This window comes from Grammomys surdaster, unplaced genomic scaffold (assembly GCF_004785775.1).
Source record: "Grammomys surdaster isolate TR1022 unplaced genomic scaffold, NIH_TR_1.0 258, whole genome shotgun sequence".
Classification (NCBI taxonomy): Eukaryota; Metazoa; Chordata; class Mammalia; order Rodentia; family Muridae; genus Grammomys; species Grammomys surdaster.
Window position 1 is genome coordinate 597,381 of NW_021604699.1, and position 18,951 is coordinate 616,331.

At 38.4% G+C, this 18,951-nt stretch overlaps 1 protein-coding gene across 1 annotated transcript in view; it reads left to right on the plus strand.

Moving 5' to 3' along the window:
• The window catches only part of Gmds (GDP-mannose 4,6-dehydratase), a 525,382-nt gene that overhangs the window by 93,487 nt on the left and 412,944 nt on the right, over window positions 1-18,951 (plus strand). Inside the window, exon 2 of the mRNA XM_028775694.1 lies at window positions 7,004-7,048. Within this exon, the coding sequence (XP_028631527.1) occupies window positions 7,004-7,048 (45 nt within the window). The remainder of the gene's footprint in view (window positions 1-7,003; window positions 7,049-18,951) is intronic.

Sequence of the window (18,951 nt, forward strand, 5' to 3'; positions counted from 1 at the left end):
GAATGATATATAATATCACAAACAAAAAACCTTTGGTCTTTATTAAATATTGTTATTTTAATATAATATTCTTGCATTCAGACTGTTCTGTTCATTTTACACTCTTAAAAACATGCAATATTTTTAATTATTATAAAATTTTGGTATAAATATTTGATGTTCCTTATTATAATAGTATGATGTATTCATTAGAAAGTAGAAAAGACAGATAAAAGTAAAAGCTCATGATCTTACCCTCTGGGTCAGTAGTCATTAATTTAAGATAGATTTTTGATTCTAATCAATTTTCTTAACTGTGTGCATACATGTGTAAATATTTGACAGGCATCATTGGTTCAGAGTTCATAGTTGACTTTAGGAAGCTTACCAAAAGTTTAAATTGGGTGATATTTTAAGGGGTGAATTTTTAGAAATTTAGGGGTGATAAAATTTAGAATTTTTTAGAGGCGATATTTAGAAAATGGTACCCAGTCTGGCTTGTTTCCCAGCAGCCACCATGTTCCTGCTGCTTCTCAGCTCTGACCAGGGCTCCGGCTAGCTAGATGAGTAGGCCCTGGCACCCAAGAGATGCCAGTATGGGGGATGGGTCTGCCAATCCACCATGCTGCATCCACAAAGCTTGGTTGAGCCCCAGGCAATATCTGCCATCCTCAAAGTACCCAGTAGAAATGAGACTCTTAAAGCTTAATGATTATCTAAAGAATTTATATATTTAGAAATGCTCAATAGCAAGATACCTACACAATTAGAGTTGTTACCCAATATCTAACCTTTTGATAGAAGTTGCTACCTGGGACAGCTTTTGACCCATCAGTGGTTCTCTATGGCTGAGAGATTCCTTCTTCTCCTCTAATTCCTCTATTTCTCCCCTCCTCTTCCTCTATTTCTCCCCTCCTCTTCCTCTTTTTCTCCCCTCCCCTTTCTCTCTTTTTCTCCCTGCTCCACCTCCTCTTCTGCCTAATCGCCGAGCTCCACTGTGAATACAATGTAGCAGAATAAATATCCTGCTACAGTTATAAACAAGTTCGGGCAGCATAAAGTATAAACACCACTAGATTCAAAACATGTTTTATTAATAATTTGCTCACTTTATTTTATTTATTTTTTTTGGTTTTTCGAGGCAGGGTTTCTCTGTGTAGCCTTGGCTGTCCTGGAACTCACTCTGTAGACTAGGCTGGCCTTGAACTCAGAAATCCACCAGCCTCTGCCTCCCAAGTGCTGGGATTAAAGCCATGCGCCACCACTGCCCGGCAATTTGATCACTTTAAAAATTTCTTCATGCTGCTTTATCTGGTGGCAAGCATCATTTCTTCCTTAATAGTATTTTTTTTTTAAAAAATTTCATTAAAGTGTAATTATATCATTTTCTCCTTCACTTTCCTTTCCTCCTACTCCTCCTATCCTCTTCCCCAAGCCCCTGTCAAATTTATGCTCTTTTTTCTTTGATTAGATGATTATTGTTAACACACATGTATACATGTATGCATGTATGCATGTATAACACATAAATATACAAATACAACCCTGTAGAGTCCATTTAGTGTTGCTTATATGTATATAATTTCAAGGCTGACCCTTGGTTTTCCTGGGAAAGCCTGAGTCTCCTTCTCTCAGTAGTCATTAATTACCTATAGTTCTTTGTTTAGGGTAGGGTGCTTTAAATTTCTCTGTACCATGTTAGCATGCTTATTGTGTCTTCATTTTTTAGGTCTTGCTTATGTAGTATTACTGATATCATATCTTGATTGTAATATCTCTGTCATTCCTGAGAGATATCTCACAGCAGATATCTTGGTGTTGTGGTATTCACAGTAATTTATCTCCCTCAAAACACACTGTTTGAAAAAAGTTGTGCGGTTGAGCATTGTGTCCAGTGTTGTGTATGCATGCATCTCCCCCCCCCCCCACACACACACATATACACATGCCCACACTAACACACAGACATATACACATACCCCACATATGGGCACTAAGGACATAAAGGAGTACTTTAAATAAAGGTGTTTGCTATTTGATAGATTTATATGTTAGGTATAATTGGGCTTTCCCTTCAGATTTTGGTTATTGGGTTATGATAGACAATATACAGGATGACTAGAGTTGAATTGCCTCTTTCTAGAACCCATGTATTAATACCAGCCATCACTGGGCAGCCAAAGACTTGGCCGCAGAGCCATTCTTCCTTCTTAGCATGTATGAGACATAGAGACCTGCCTAAAGGCCCTTTCCCTGGTAGAGAAAGAAATGTGGCTACAGAGGGTCTTGGCTGGACATAGACAGTTCTTTAGTTCGCAAGTGGTTGACCATCATATTTAATTGCTATGATCCTTTCTATAAGGAAGTAAGTGGAAGTGAAAGTCTATTCTTTGGTAATAGAAATTTGTATGGGGAAATAATTTTGAATTCTAAAGACTACAAGATGGGAATACATGTTTGAAATATCTTCTTCCTCTTTAGTCTCTTATTGTTGTAAGATCATCATGATTGGTTTTGTTCTTGTTCTTCACACAGTAATGTGTTAGACTATGTATCTTACATACTTGTCTGTACTCAGTAGTTTATTCTTTTCCTTTTATAGGGTTTAAGTTTTGAGTTTTGTGTTATTGAGTCTTATGTATTGTCCAGGCTACCTCTTTTAATCCTTTTGCTGACCCTTCTTAGTTTTGGGATGATAGGTGTACATATTCATGATGAATTGTTTAGATTTTAGTGCAGAATTCTAAGCTTTGGGATTCCAGAGACATTATCATCATCATCATTACTACTACTACCACCACCTGCGTGTGAGGGCATGCAGGTTCTACTTTTCCAGTGTGTGACTTTACACTAAACACTCAATTTCTTCAAATCTCAATTTCCAGATCTATAAAATGAGAGTTAGATTAATTGGTCCCCATGGTCTTTTGAATCCTGAGTTTGACATAGATATTGTCTAGTGATTTGCTACAGACATGAGCCAGGTGTCAATAATTGTTAAATATATTCTACTCCTGGATACTTCATAGCCCACTGATTAAATTACTGAAAAATTTCAATCATGTTTAAAACAGCATCCTTCTATAATTATTGAGGTGATATCGTTCTTATTAGAAGTACAGAATACCTTGATACTGTAGTAGTAATTAGCTGAGAAAATGCTTTTGGGGGTATGTTTATTATTGTTGTTATTGCTTGAGACAGTCTCTCAGTATAGCCCAGGCTGTTATGTAACTCACTCTGTAGCGACTTCAAACTCTTGGCAGTCCTTTTTAGAGCAATTAAAATATACAGAGGGAAAGAATGTAGAAGGCACTGTACATAGGCACTTTCTCCTCAGGTAGATGTTGTATTCTGTCTCCAGCCAGGCATGTCCAACCTTTGATACTGTATTTTTGCATACACAAAGTTCATGATTAAGAATCATTTTTTAATTCAATTACAAAAATCCCCAAGACATATATATATATTTTGAAATTTAAACAATTTTTACTTTGTTTTATGCCACATTCTCAGCCTCATGCAGTTCATGGGCAGCAGATGGGACGTGTTTTAGTAAGACTGCTCTCATTCAGTGGTTTGGTTTCTTCCATCTTATTCTTTCAAAGAGACTCCCCAATGGTGCTTACATGGAAGCATGCCTTCCAGAGGGGATCAGCTCTCCTGCACATGTCAGAGTTATGCTTTCTCCCTTTTCATTCTTCACATTGGCTGCAAGTACACTGATAGAAAACAGAATAGAAACACTGACTAGTATTGGCTCTAGGATGATAATACTTGTTTATTTGTCTGCCTACTTAGTTTGGAGTCCAGTTAGTACTTTCTATGGTCAATTCCAATCATTGGCCATTGATAGAAAGGGATAACCTTTTCTGTGTTTGTAGATCTAGAGTTTTACAAAGTTTTTATATAATAGTATGTTGATCTCTGTTGAATATTTCTGTGTGCCACAAAAACTTACCAGTCTATAGATATATGATAGATACCAGGCACACAGAAACCTGCATTTTTGAATCCTGTAAAGAGGCATCATTCCTCCCACTTGTATGTACCCCCAAAGCAAAACCCCCTCTACATAGCATACTGTGTTGCCTCATGGGTTACGCATGCCTAGATCTAAGACCTGAGAAATCCTAGCCACTCATCTTTTCTTTCTCTTCTGAGCTCTAGAGTATTCTAAAATTACAAGATTTCTTTGTATTTGGGTCACTTGATTAAAACTGGAAGCACTGTTTAATCCATAAAACACCTTGTTGTGGAAAAAGGCCAAATCAAGTTAGTTTGAAAATGAATCCTTTAATGGTCTTTCATTGCTTTGTTGAGGTTTGGCATGTTTTGGTAGCTCCAAGGAGAATAGTAAGGGTGATTATTTTCTAGTTCAGATAATGAAAGAGTTGGATTCTAGTATTTGTTTCATATACAACTAGTTGTATGATATTAAACTACATCTCAATTACCTGAGATGCCAAATGACTGTTTAACTCTCCTTACCAAGTTCTTGTGTCAGAGAAAAAGAGAAAATGTTTCTGTGTTTTGAAAATAGTAAAGCCATAGTGATTCTCTCAAATTGCACGGAATTTCATCTAGAATAGATGTCTCTAATAACCATATGAAGTATTAAATTTAAAGAGGTCACAGTTGAGACATTATCTTTCCAATTAAAAAAAATTTTAGTTACAAAATTTGAACCTGACTGGAATTAATAGTGGGTCCTAGCAAATGAGTAGATCTAGTCTATTTTCTTTGGTTTCCGGAGTCAACTGTCATAATTTAATATTACTTACTCGTTCTTGGTGTGACATTTCAGTCATTAGTTTGATTAGCATTCTTTATCAGCCATCCTGCTTGTTTGGCTGCCTGCTCAGATACCATGTCTCCCAGGAGTCCCCCAGGGCCGGTGAGGAGGATGAGGGGGGAAGGCCAGCTGAGCTCCCTGGGCCTGAGACCAAGAGCCCTTGCTCGGCTCGTTTCCCACTCATTGTGCAGCCTGGGACCTATCACTGGAGGGGCCTGGCAAGGAAATGAGGAGGAAGTGAGTGCCACTGCTGGTTCAGAATGTTCCAGTGTGGTTGGAAAGTTTGAGGAGCAGCCTGGGTGAGAAGAACAAGACCTTATTGACAGAGTTCAGTTCTAGTCAGGTCTGTTTCACATCAGCTTTCTGAATAATCACAGCTCTCCCTACCCAGGGAGATCCAGCACAGTTACCACTAGCCCCCACTCTCGCTGCCCCTATTCTCTGTGAATGTGGTAGAACATAACTCATTCTGTTTTATTCCAAGTGAATAAATAGTAGAAAGTGTAGTGTTGGCAGCTTCAGGGTAACAGTACTGTAACAAAAGCAAGTCTGCTTTCTAGGACTTTAGAGGCTAGGGTCAAATTACTATCATTGCAGCTATTTCTTTAATACTATGTTCTTATTAATGAATAAGAACTACTCCACTCCCCAAAAAAGGAAACAAAACTTCCAGTGATCATATATGCCAGCTTGTCTTGTCTTGGCTTGAATCAGTCAGCCTTGTGACTTGGTTTAGCTAACACCGAAATGTATGTAAAAACCTACATACATTGTGAGACTGAAAGGAAAAGGCCAAACTCTCTTCTCCACACAAGCCTATAAACCAGAATATTTATGCCAAGAAGTCAGAAGAAAATCTGCTGGAGTTTTTAATGAACCACAGAATGTGTGCTTTGTACTCCTGGCCTTGCCATTCTGCATGAGTTCATGGAGGACTTCTACACTGGTTCTGTAAGTGCTTACTTGGCAGCCCTGTCAGTTTTGGAGCCATAGGATGTGTCCAGGTGAGCTTTAGGTCAGATCATGGTAATACTGAGACTTGATTCACTTTTCTTTCTCCTGTAATATTTGGTATGGATTTCTGAACTTAAAAGGGATATTTTAAGCATTTTTAAACTTATGAAACCCAAGAAAACCCAAATACTCCAGCTACTTTTCAGAACACATATTTGCATTAATTGTACCCTTAGTTTTACATTTAAGTCCAGTTGGATAGAAGGGACTCCCCATTGGGTCAGAAAGCTGAAGAGCAACTATGGGAATGGTTACAAAGTGAAAGACCAGCTCCCTTTTCTGAGGGAAGCTAATACTCCTTGAATAGTAATAGTTCAACTTTTGACCTCAGAGTAGTTTAAATAGATATGTTATATTTTCCCTCTTAAAGTGACATGAAATTATTTAAATAGAAACTCCTATCTAGACATTTCTAGAATAATTATTATCAGTTGAGACTCTTAGTGCTTATTCAGGTAACTTTCTTAAGGTAGAAGTTACTGCATGTTGTAAGATAAACTCATGTATTTATTATATCATCAGATAACAACAGTTTCCTCTTTAGAAGTTTGTATATATGCACATATATAGGATCAAGCAGTTTTCATTGTACCCTATCCTGTAAACTCTCTGAATCCTCTATTCCTCAAACCCCTCTAAAACTCACTGACTTTCTACAGCCCTAGGCCTTAGCCTCTAACTTTGGTCTCTGAGACCTCCTTGGAGGTACTCACAGTCCTGCGTTTCACTTCTAGCCTTCTCCACAATTCTGTGGAGTCATTCTCAGCAATGCCAACACCTAGTGCTCTCTATCTCTCCTTGAACTTCTAGAGTTTATTAAATACTGTCCCTACCAGAATGTTGTGTTCCTATGACACCAAGGCAGTCTACTTTGCTAACATAGTTGCATATTTCACATAGCCTGTAAGTGGCAAAACCTGAACCCAAATCTGTGTGATTCTGGAATGTTGTGCTCTCTCTGTTGCTCTAATTATTTTCCTGGGTTTTGATTTCTTCCTGACTTCAGTGATGCTTACATAGGCTACTATCTGCTCCATGAATAGTGGAGAAGCATTCAGTGTTGTCACTAGCAGTTTTGTTTTTATTTTGGTTGCTATGAATTTTATTCTGTTTAAATTTCCTTTCAAATGATGGTCTCCAAACTCTTTAGAGTAGATCACCATTCTGTACTTTTCACCATTGGTGTAACTCTTCTCAATTTTCCCTCTCTTCCAGGATGGTTCATACTTGGCAGAATTCCTGTTGGAGAAAGGATACGAGGTGAGTGACTCGGTGCTGCTGTGGTTGCTGGGGATTGGGAGGATGCAGCTGCCTTGTTTCCTCTGTGTGTGCTTTCCACGGAAACCCTGATAACAAATCAGAATCCAAGCATGGCTCTGCCGTGGCGCCAGTGATGCTGCCAGTTCATTGTGCTGTCTATCTCGTGAGCACATTGGCTTCAGCTCTTCTGCGTGTCTCCCTTGTTCCCTGATAAAACAGCAGCCTGCGTGAGCCTGACTGTAAGAGTGTTAGGGTTAATTTATGATGTAATGTGCTACATTAAAAAGTTCCACTCATGGTAAAGTCACTTAATTTGGAAATTACACAGAGCAATAAAATAGAAGCTGATCTTTGGTAAGCTTGCATGAAAGATTTACACCTGGAGGTGTTTGCTTTCTAACAGGCAGCTGTGTATTTTATGGAAGATGAATCTGTCAGATCCATTGTTGCTGCTATTATCATTGTGTTTTCTTCTTCAACATTAAAAGTGATTTGTATTAAATCTCATGTAGTTTAGTGAATATTCCTTAATTTTAAAGAACATTTTCTATAGGTACCTATGTATAATACATTCATGATTTATGCAGAATAAAAACTTACAGGTTTATGCATATCCTGACTTGCTTTGGGACTGTTTGTGTTAATAGTTTTACATTTTCTTTTTACTACCATTAATTGTAGCAGTGTTGTATAAAAATGTGCAACTGGACAAATGGAAAAGAACTGCAAGAAATTTGGCTTGCTAACAGGATTTGAATGAAAATGGAATTAGTTGATTTTATTACAACTCAATATTTTCTGATAGCTTTGAGTATAAGTCATAGCTGTTTAGAACCTTCTCTGTTCTATAGTAGTAGTTCTATATCTTCAATATCAAAGTAAGACACCTGTAATTATAGGAGTATCTTTGTACATGTATCTACAAGAATAGATTTCTATAGTAATTGAGTCTAATCAATGAAACAAAGTGATTTAAAGCAGGCAATAAGTAGTATAAAAGTATTGGTTTTAGGAAGAAGTTGTTTAAACAAGCTGTTAAGGTAATATGTTAATAAGTATCAGGAAAATATGGTAGGGATACATCTGAAGTATATGTTTCAGATATGTATGACCTGCTGCTAAAAGATTTATGGTTGCCAGTGAGGGGAGTGAGTTGCCAGAGAATTAGGATAAGGAGCTGGGTAAGCCCAGTCATTACAGTGTTGAAGATGGAGATATGTTGAGTGATGCTCTAATCACAAGGGTGTTGTGGCTATACTTTGTGGTGGACGGGTGGGACTGTGAGTAGAAACGAAGTTAGAAGTAATAGGCAGTGACTGAATGTAGTCTGTAGACAAGGAAGCGTGTGGCTGTATACTGTTCTAGTGAGTGGACTAATGGGTGGGCAGGCCTTGGGACTAATCATGTGTAGGTGTTAATCATTTGCAAGGAGAAGGATTTCACATGTGTTGCTTTTAGTGCTGTTGGAGGAGGCAGAGAAGACTGTCGTGGAGAAGTAAATCTCTATTCAGGTGTCTCATTAAGGAAATAGCAGGCTCCAGAGGACAGGCAGGATGCAAAATTTGCAAGCAGACACAGTGAAAACTTAGGACTGCTTAGTGAGCTGCAAATGTTTGAGTTCTATTAGCATTTGATGTTAGAAGAGTACATTTTATTCTGTTACAGAAAGATAGCAGAAGACTTACTTCTCAAATCACAGTTAATTGGGAGGAATTTATCACAGACACAATTCTATAAGATCCATAAATTGTAAGAAAAAAAAAACCATGATTAGTTATTCAGGGGAAGGGACAAGGCAAGGCTCAGCAGACCAGCAGAAAATGTTCCACACAATATGATAAAAGTATGACCTGTGTGTGGGTCATAAGAATAAAGTTTTCTTTTAAATCTTGTATTAGTTTCAATGAGCTGCTCTTTATTTAAGAGATGATTGATATATTTGTAGACTGATATATTAAGAGGAGTCTGATGGTGAAACAGGCTTTATCGTTTTATGCTTTTGGTCACAGTAAACATTAGGGTGATAAAAAATAGACAGCATTGGAAAATTTACAGGATTCTCAGCTACAGTTCTTGGTTCTTCAAGATCATGAGCAGCGTAGAGTTTTACTGTGTGTAATCGAATGACTGGAAACATGGCCCACCACACCTAGGTCCAGAGTCAGTTTCAGCAATTTTGGATGAATACAGACTTCTACTTCAATGCACTCTCAACCGTTAGTGCTGACACACAGAGGCTGCTTCAAAAGTTTGAGATTGTCCTTTCTTACATGTCGCTGGGTGCTGCTGATACTGCCTTCCTGTGAACAGATAGGGTACTACTATATAAAGAAAGGACCAGATGAAATGTAGTGAATGACTAGACTGGGTGAACCAGTTGGAACTTACTTCTGAACTATTTAAGTATTTTTTTATTACACCAAATATCTTTACTTCTTGTGCACATGTGTTTGTGCTGTAGCATGTGTGCAAAGGTCAGAAGAGAACTTGTGACAGCTAGTTCTGTTTTCTGGGGGATTGAACTCAAGTCATCAGGCTTGGCAGCATATACTTTTATGTGCTAAGCCATCTTGCTGCCCTTACCTCTGAACTACATTGACTCTTTTCAACACCAGTTTCTATTCAGAAATAGGAAGCCTGGAAATAACTAGAAACTAGAAACAACATGGTTTGGTAGCAAAGGGTAGGCCAGGACTAGGTTAGCACTGTGAGAGCCACCATGGTGAGGCTGCTGTGTTCTTGGAATACAAGAAGCAGACTTTGATTTGCTATCAGTGATACAGTGAGCCTAGCATGGTGAAGCAGGCCAGTAGAGGATCAGAGCCAGGTCAGTGTGGGAAATAACACAATTAAATAGGCTCCTTTGTTCTAGCTGTACTTAAGAAACAACAAAAATATTACAACAGGCTTGGAAAACTTTTATCATGGAGCAACATGTTAATAAAGCAATAGCATTTACTAATGTAATGCTTACTAAGAGTTAGTTACTCCTTTATCCATATACCGTTAGATTTCTGAAGCTTGGAACGTGGCTGTTTAATGTGGTCACGGAAACCTCTGCATCTAAACACATTCTCCGTGGGCCTTCTAAAATAAAGAAGTAAAATAGAGTTAATTATCTTTTGATAATCTGCAATGAAATTGTTTCCAGGAGCCTACGCATATATCAAAGTCTGAGGACACTCAAGTTACCTATATAAAATGTTACCATATTTGTGTATTGCTTATACATATTTTTGTGAATATGGTACCCAGTGTAATGCAAATATCACATAACTAGCTGTATTACTTAGGGAATGAAGAAAAGTCTGTCCTTGTTCACAACAGATAGACACAGCTGTAGTTTGTTGGCTCCATGGTTTCTTTTTTTTTTAATTGGATGTTTTATTTACGTTTCATATGTTGTCCCCTGACCCCATCCTCCACCCACCCAGGAACCCCCTATCCCCTCACCCCTCCTCCTTCCTCTCTTTGGATGTAACCCCTACCTACCCCCCCACTCCCACCTCCCCACCCTCAAAATTCCCACCCCCTGGGGTGTCCAGACTTCATGAGGTCAAGGATCTCTTCTTCCACCTATGCCCAGCAGGGCCCTCCACTCTTACATATTCAGCTGAAGCCCTGGATCCCTCCCTAAGTGCTCCTAGGCTGGTGGTTTAGACCCTGGGAGCTCTGGTTGGTTGGTATTGTTGCTCTCCTCATGGGGCCACAAACCCTTTCAGCTCCAATGGACTTCACTCTAACTCCTCCATTGAGAACCCCATGATCAGTTCAATGGCTAGTTGTGAGCATCTGCCTCTGAGTATGTCAGACTCTTGAAGACCTCTGAGGAGACATCCATATCAGGCTCTTATCAGCATGCACTTCCTGACTTCCACATCAGCATCTACCTTTGGTGACTGCACATGGGATGGATACTCAGGTGGAATGGTCTTCAGACGGCCCCTCCTTCAGATTCTGTCTCTCACTTTGTCTCCATATTTGCTCCCTTGAGTATTTTGTTGCTCCTTCTAAGAAGGACCGAATCACCCCACTTGGTCTTCCTTCTTCATGAGCTTCATGTGGCCTGTGAGTTGCATCTTGGGCATTTCAAGGTTCTGGGGTAATATCCAATAATCAGTGAGTGAATACCATGTGTGTTCTCTTGTGATTGGCTTACTTCACTCAGGATGATAATATCTAGTTCCATCCATTTACCTAGGAACCTCTCGAATTCATTGTTTTTAATAGCTGAGTAATACTCCATTGTGTAAATATACCACATTTTTTGAATCCATTCCTCAGTTGAAGGACATCTGGGTTCTTTCCAGCTCCTGGCTATTATAAATAAGGCTGCTATGAACATAGTTGAGCATATGTCCTTGTTATATGTTCGAGCATCTTCTGGGTATATGCCTAGGAGTGGTATAGCTGGATCCTCAGGTAATGCTATGTCCAATTTTCTGAGGAACTGCCAGACTGATTTCCAAAGTGGTTGCACCATCTTGCAGTCCCACCAACAATGGAGGAGTGTTCCTCTTTCTCCACACCCTTGCCAGCATCTACTATCACCTGAGTTTTTAATCTTAGCCATTCTGACTGGTGTGAGATGGACTCTCAGGGTTGTTTTGATTTGCATTTTCCTGACGACTAAGGATACTGAACATTTCTTTAGGTGCTTCTCGGCCATTCGAGTTTCTTCCATTTTAAATTCTTTGTTAAGCTCTATACCCCATTTTTTAATAGGGTTATTTGGTTGTCTGGAGTCTAATTTCTTGAGTTCTTTGTATATATTGGATATTAGCCCTCTATCAGATGTAGGATTGGTAAAGATCTTTTCCCAATTTGTTGGTTTTTGTTTTGTCCTATTGACAGTGTTTTTGCCTTACAGAAACTTTGCAATGTTATGAAGTCCCATTTGTCAATTCTTGATCTTAGAGCATATGCCATTGGTGTTCTGTTCAGGAACTTTTCCCCTGTGCCCAAGTATTTGAGGCTCTTCCCGACCTTCTCTTCTATTAGTTTCAGTGTATCTGGTTTTATGTGGAGGTCCTTTATCTAGTTAGACTTGAGCTTTGTACAAGGAGATAAGAATGGATCAATTTTCATTCTTCTACATGTTGTCTTCCAGTTGAACCAGCACCATTTGTTGAAAATGCTGTCCTTTTTCCACTGGACAGTTTTAGCTCCTTTGTCAATGATCAAGTGACCATAGGTGTGTGGGTTCATTTCTGTGTCTTCAATTCTATTCCATTGATCTTCCTGCCTGTCTCTGTACTAATACCAAGTAGTTTTTATCACTATTGCTCTGTAGTACAGCTTGAGGTCAGGGATGGTGATTCCTCCAGAAGTTCTCTTATTGTTGAGAATAGTTTTCGCTATCCTGGGTTTTTTGTTATTCCATATGAATTTGAGAATTTCCTTTTCTAACTCTGTGAAGAATTGAGTTGGGATTTTAATGGGAATTGCATTGAATCTGTAGATTGCTTTTGGCAAGATGGCCATTTTTATTATATTAATCCTCCAATCCATGAGCATGGGAGGTCTTTTCATCTTCTGAGATCTTCTTTGATTTTTTGAATTTCTTCAGTTTCTGTTGTTATGTCTCCCTTTTCAGTTCTGATTTTATTAATTTGGATACTGTCTCTGTGCCCTCTGGTTAATCTGGCTAATGGTTTATCTATCTTTTTTATTTTCTCATAGAACCAGCTCCTGGTTTTGTTGATATTTTGTATTGTTCTTTCTGTTTCTATTTGGTTGATTTCAGCCCTGAGTTTGATTATTTTCTACCTTCTACTCCTCCTGGGTGTATTTGTTTCTTTTTGTTCTAGAGATTTTAGCTGTGCAGTCAAGTTGTTAGGGTGTGCTCTCTCCAGTTTCTTTTTGTAGGCACTTAGAGCTATGAGTTTTTCTCTTAGCACTGCCTTCATGGGGTCCCACAAATTTTGGTATGATGTGTCCTCATTTATATTGAATTCTAAAAAGTCTTTAATTTCTTTCTTTACTTCTTCCTTGACCAAGTCATCATTGAGTAGAGAGTTGTTCAGTTTCCATGTACACATGGGTTTTCCATTGGTTTTGTCATTATTAAAGACCAGTCTTAGTCCGTGATGATCTGATAAGATGCAAGGGATTATTTCAATCTTTTTGTATCTGTAGAGGCCTGTTTTGTGACCAATTATATGGTCTATTTTGGAGAAGGTACCATGAGGTGCTGAGAAAAAGGTATATTCTTTTGTTTTAGGATGAAATGTTCTATAGATGTCTGTTAAGTCCATTTGGTTCATAACTTCTGTTAATGTCAAAGTGTCTCAGTTAAGTTTCTGTTTCCATGATCTGTCCATTGCTGAGAGTGGGGTGTTGAAATCCCCCACTATTATTGTGTGAGGTGTAATGTGTGTTTTGAGCTTTAGTAAAGTTTCTTTTATGTATGTAGGTGCCCTTGCATTTGGAGCATAGATGTTCAGAATTGAGAGTTCACCTTGGTAGATTTTTCCTTTGATGAGTATGAAGTGTCCTTCCTTATCTTTTTTTATTAATTTTGAATGAAAGTCGATTTTATTTGATATTAGAATGGCTACTCCAGCTTGTTTCTTGGGACCATTGGCTTGGAAAATTGTTTTCCACCCTTTTATTCTGAGGTAGTGTCTCTTTGTCACTGAGGTGCGTTTCTTGTATGCAGCACAATTCTGTGTCTTGTTTGTGTATCCAGTCTGATAGTCTGCATCTTTTTATTGGGGAATTGAGACCATTGATGTTAAGAGATATTAAGGAAAAATGATTGTGGCTTCCTGTTATTTTTGTTATTAGAGGTAGAATTATGTTTGTATAGTTATCTTCTTTTGGGGTTGTTGGAAGATTACTTCCTTGCATTTTCTAGGTTGTAGTTTCCCTCCTTGTGTTGGCGTTTTCCATCAATTATCCTTTGAAGTGCTGGGTTTGTGGGAAGATATTGTGCAAATTTGGTTTTGTCATGGAATATCTTGGCTTCACCATCTAGAGTGATTGAGAGTTTTGCTGGGTATAGTAATCTGGGCTGGCAATTGTGTTCTCTTAGGGTCTGTATGATGTCAGTCCAGGCTCTTCTGGCTTTTATAGTCTCTGGTGAGAAGTCTGGTGTAATTCTTTTAGGTCTGCCTTTATATGTTACTTTACCTTTTTCCCTTACTGCTTTTAGTATTTTTTCTTTGTTTTGTGCATCTGATGTTTTGATTATTATGTGACAGGAGGTATTTCTTTTCTGGTCTAGTCTATTTGGTGTTCTGAAGGCTTCTTGTATGTCTATGGGCATCTTGTTCTTTAGGTTAGGGAAGTTTTCTTCAATAATTTTGTTGAAGATATTTACTGGCCCTTTAAGTTGGGAATCTTCATTCTCATCTATACCTATTATCCTTAGGTTTGGTCTTCTCATTGTGTCCTGGATTTCCTGGATGTTTTGAGTTAGGAGTTTTTTGCATTTTGCATTTTCTTTGACAACTGTGTCAATATTTTCCACCGTATCTTCTGCATTTGAGATTCTCTCTTCTATCTCTTGTATTCGGTAGGTGATGCTTGTGTCTATGACTCCTGATCTCTTTCTTAGGTTTTCTATCTCCATGGTTGTCTCCCTTTGGGCTTTCTTTATTGTTTCTATTTCCATTTTCAGATCCTGAATGTTTTTGTTTAATTCCTTTTTTGTGTTTTCTTGCATTTCTTTAAGGGATTTCTGTGATTCCTCTTTAAGGGCTTCTATCTGTTTACTTGTACTCTCCTGTATTTCTTTAAGGGAGTTACTTATGTCCTTCTTATGATCCTCTATCATCAACATGAGAAGTGATTTTAATTCTGAATCCTGCTTTTCCCGTGTTATGGGGTGTCCTGGGCTTGCTATATTGGGAGAACTGGGTACTGATGATGCCAAGAAACTTTGGTTTCTGTTGCTTATGTTCCTGTGCTTGCCTTTCGCCATCTGGTTAACTCTAGTGTTACCTGTCCTCACTGTGTAAGACTGGAGTCTGTATTTCCAGTTATCTTGCTTGTGGCAGAGCTCCTCAGAGTCCAGATGGTCTTATGTGGTCTTATGATCCTAATTTCCTGGGTGGAAGAGCTCCTGGGACTCAGGCCACCTGTTGGATCTGGAAATCCTTCTGCTCTTGGTGCAGTGGTTCCTCTAGTATGGCTCAGGATACAATGTCTCCCAAGTACAAACCACCTTGGTGTCTGCTGCTCTGAGTGCAATGGTTCCTCTAGGATGGCTCAGGATTCAGTATCTCCACAGGAGCAAACCAACTCTGTGTCTGCCCCAGCCCACAGGACCAGGCAGGGGAGGAAGGGAAGTGGAATCCCGGAGAGGCGGGGTTTGGGTAGCTGCTGTGTCCTGAATGGCCCTGGCTCCCAGATGTATCTCTGGGGCTTAGGGAGTGAGATGGAGTTCTTACCGGCTGCTCCGAGTGCAGTGGTTCCTCTAGGATGGCTCAGGATTCAGTATTTCCACAGGTGCAGACCAACTCTGTGTCTGCCCCAGCCCAAAGCGGCTCCATGGTTTCAGAGTCTATTGATATTCAGAGTCTGTGGTCATCTATATGCTTCATCTTGCCGCAGTTCTACCATGTTCTGGGATTACAGGCATGTGTCACCATGTCTGATTCACTTGTTCATTCTTTAATATCTGCAGATATCTTCATAGTGAGGAAAATCAAGAATTGTCAGGTGTTATGGACAGTTACCCTGGGGACACTTTATATACCCTATATGTACTATGTATATTCTGTACCTTGCTAAAGCTCAATGCCCATATATCTTTTATTTATATAGCATAGAATAAGAAGCTAAGTAGGCAGTCTAGTCCTCAGAGCAGTCAGCCTTGGGGCTTGGGCACTGGTTGGCTTATTATATCTAAATCTTCCATTCTCCCTTGGCTCTGTATCCTCAGTCAACTTTCTTGACCCATCTAAAACTTTGTTTTCTAGATTTCTTGATCAATTTTTGTTTTTGTTTGTTTTATCTATTAAGTAGGGATGATGTGCTCCTCTGTCTATTGTCCAGGATTCCTGTGAAGATTAGGTGAGAGAGCATTTTTGAAACAGTCAGAGGAACTCTGTGAGACATGAGGTGCCTCTTGATACAAGACTGGCAGAGAGAGAGAGTGACTAGGGACAAGCACATACTGCAGAAGATACTGTAGTCTAACTCATGAATTACAGTATTGAAAGCAGACATGTTTTCTTGCCTAGGATCCTAGAACTTAAACATTCCCTCACATTTTCAGGGAGAAAGGAAGATTAATAATAGTGAAACCTGCTATGGAAGTATATTCTAGCTTGATGTGCTTCTCAGCACCACAATCCTAGATAGCCGACAGCATGGTGACCACTATACTATGTGCTCATTTTGCACAGAGGGGGAAAAATGTGAGAAATAAAGTATAATACTAAAAAAAAAAGACAAGTTGAACTCTGCAGAAAAGCTAACATTATCTGAGTATAAGAAGAGAGTCTGGTTTTTAATAAACAAGAGCAACACAGAGTATCGGAATTTAATATCAAGAACAAGTTCATTTGGGTTTCTCTTCTAGGAAAGAAACCATGACCGCCTCCCTCCCTAAGATTGAGTGTCAAAGCAGAAAAGAGACTCAATTCAAACAGGCTGGTGTTAGGTGAGGAGAGTGCTTTAGAATGTGTATTCTTCCTCTTCCTTTATATGTGAGGTGTTTTGAGATATTTTTCTTCAAAGTTGTTTGCTATTTTAGGAGCTTGGTACTTTGATTAGAAAAAAGGCCAATCTCCACATGGATTTAATTTTCAAACTTCGCAGTGTACTGTCAGGATAAAACCAGTGTGCCCTTTAAGAGTTATGCATCAGCTGCCTTGTCAGGCACTACTCTCATTTGTGGTATGGTGATTGTAAAGATCTGCAGTACTTACAACCAGTAAAGACTAGTTGTTGATATGTGGCCATTCTGTATCATAAAGACCAGTGTCCAGTATGTAGTTATTGCCATGTAAATGTCAACTGTTGATACAATTTAGATGATCCATACTTTTCAAAAATGAATGGCACTAACCATCCGTGGGAGTCATCCTCCTCCAAGAACATTTTAGATACTGGAAAACTTGAAATCCAGTAGTGTGGATCACCTATCTTCTTAATAAATAATGGAAAAAAAACCCCACATTTTCATCTTTTAGCACCTACTTTAAATTCAACATTTTGAAGTCAAACCATCTTTGCTTTGGTATTCAGAGAACTTAAGATGTTCTTTTTTGACAGTTAATTGACCGAAGGCATGAGATTTGTACGTTAAAGCATCCTCTTCCACTTAGGTACTTAGATGTTTCTGACCTAGTATAATTAGTTCCAATTCTGATTAAGTTTATATAAAGGTCATTTGGCTTATTTATTTTCTTAGCTTGCTTTCCTAATTCACATCCTCTTTTCTACCCCAATCTTGAAAAAAGATCTACCTATTTTCTTTCTGTAGAGAGAAAGCTGCTAATCTTAAATTCTTAACTAGATTATGAAGTTTGCACACATTTGGCTTGTCTTAATGTTTGTATTTCACCTGCTTAGAAGCAGACAGACTCAGCTTTCATTAGTTCTTAGAATAATACCTGCTGTCATGGATTAAGTATTTGGCAAGTCTTTCTTCCCTTCTACACACACGCCAAATGTTGGGAGTGAGTGGAAATTAAAACACAATTTTTTCACTAGAGAAAAACAAAACAAAACAAAACAAAATAGTGCTTATTGATTGTCTTTGTAGATGTGACATTAAATTTGTTGCTTGTATTTGATTGGACTTTGTGTCCAAGTCTGTTAAGATTGTACAGTATTATTTATCAAAGCCTTGCAAATTTTTATATTTAGGGCATTTCTCTGTGTACTTTTGTGTATTAGAATATGTGATTTCTCTAGAATTCAGTAGTCAAGAGAAGGCTGCCCAAATAATAATTATATTTTAATTGTCAAATAAGTTATGTTTTTATACCAATGAAAAATTTTTACTGAATACAGAAGAACACTTATATGGAAGAAATTTGTACATTAGAAGTAACTTTGAGCCAGCCAGTGGTGGTGCACGCCTTTAATCCCAGCACCTGGGAGGCAGAGGCAGGTGGATTTCTGAGTTCGAGGCCAGCCAGGTCTACAGAGTGAGTTCCAGGACAGCCAGGGCTGTACAGAGAAACCCTGACTCGAAAAACCAAAACCAAAAAAAAAAAAAAAAAAAGAAAGAAAAGAAAAGAAGTAACTGATTTAAATACCAAGTTTCCCAGGTATTAGTATAATGTGAAATTGACCCTTATTTAAAAATATTCATTAATACTATGGATTGACTCAACTTTATAATTAAGTAGCAGTTTGCAAATTTGTAAACCTTGAAATACAATTCGTTATAAGTTTAATAATGAATTTTAATTTAATGGTTCCTCATTTTTATGTTTGCCTCCTAAAATGTCATTGAACATTTCTTTCCTAAGGTATTTTCTTATTTACTAACTTTGCTTGAGTTTTGTTATTTTGGAAAATGATGTTGAGTACTTTTCTTTTGGCAAAAAACAGTTAACTAGCTGAAGTAGTAATTGTGGGTATGCTGTGTCTTTAGCAGAAGTCAGTTTCTTGTGTATGCCTTATGGAATAGTGATGACATTTCTTCCTGTTTGAAAGAAAGCCTTATGTGCTTATAATTCCCCTTTGCACTTGGAATGTTTGAGTCATGCCAGGGCTTAATTTTGGTTTAAAATAGACAGAAAACGATTGAGTTAAAATATAGAAGTGTATTCAGCTGCAAACAAATCTACTCAACATTAGAAGGAACACTTCTAAAATAAGTCAAGGATTAAAACTGCCACTAGTGCAGCTGGAACATAGGCAGTTGGTGACATAAGCTGATGTTAGCATTGGCAGCACAGAGGGAGAAATCTTGACACAAGGAGGAAGTGGGACCA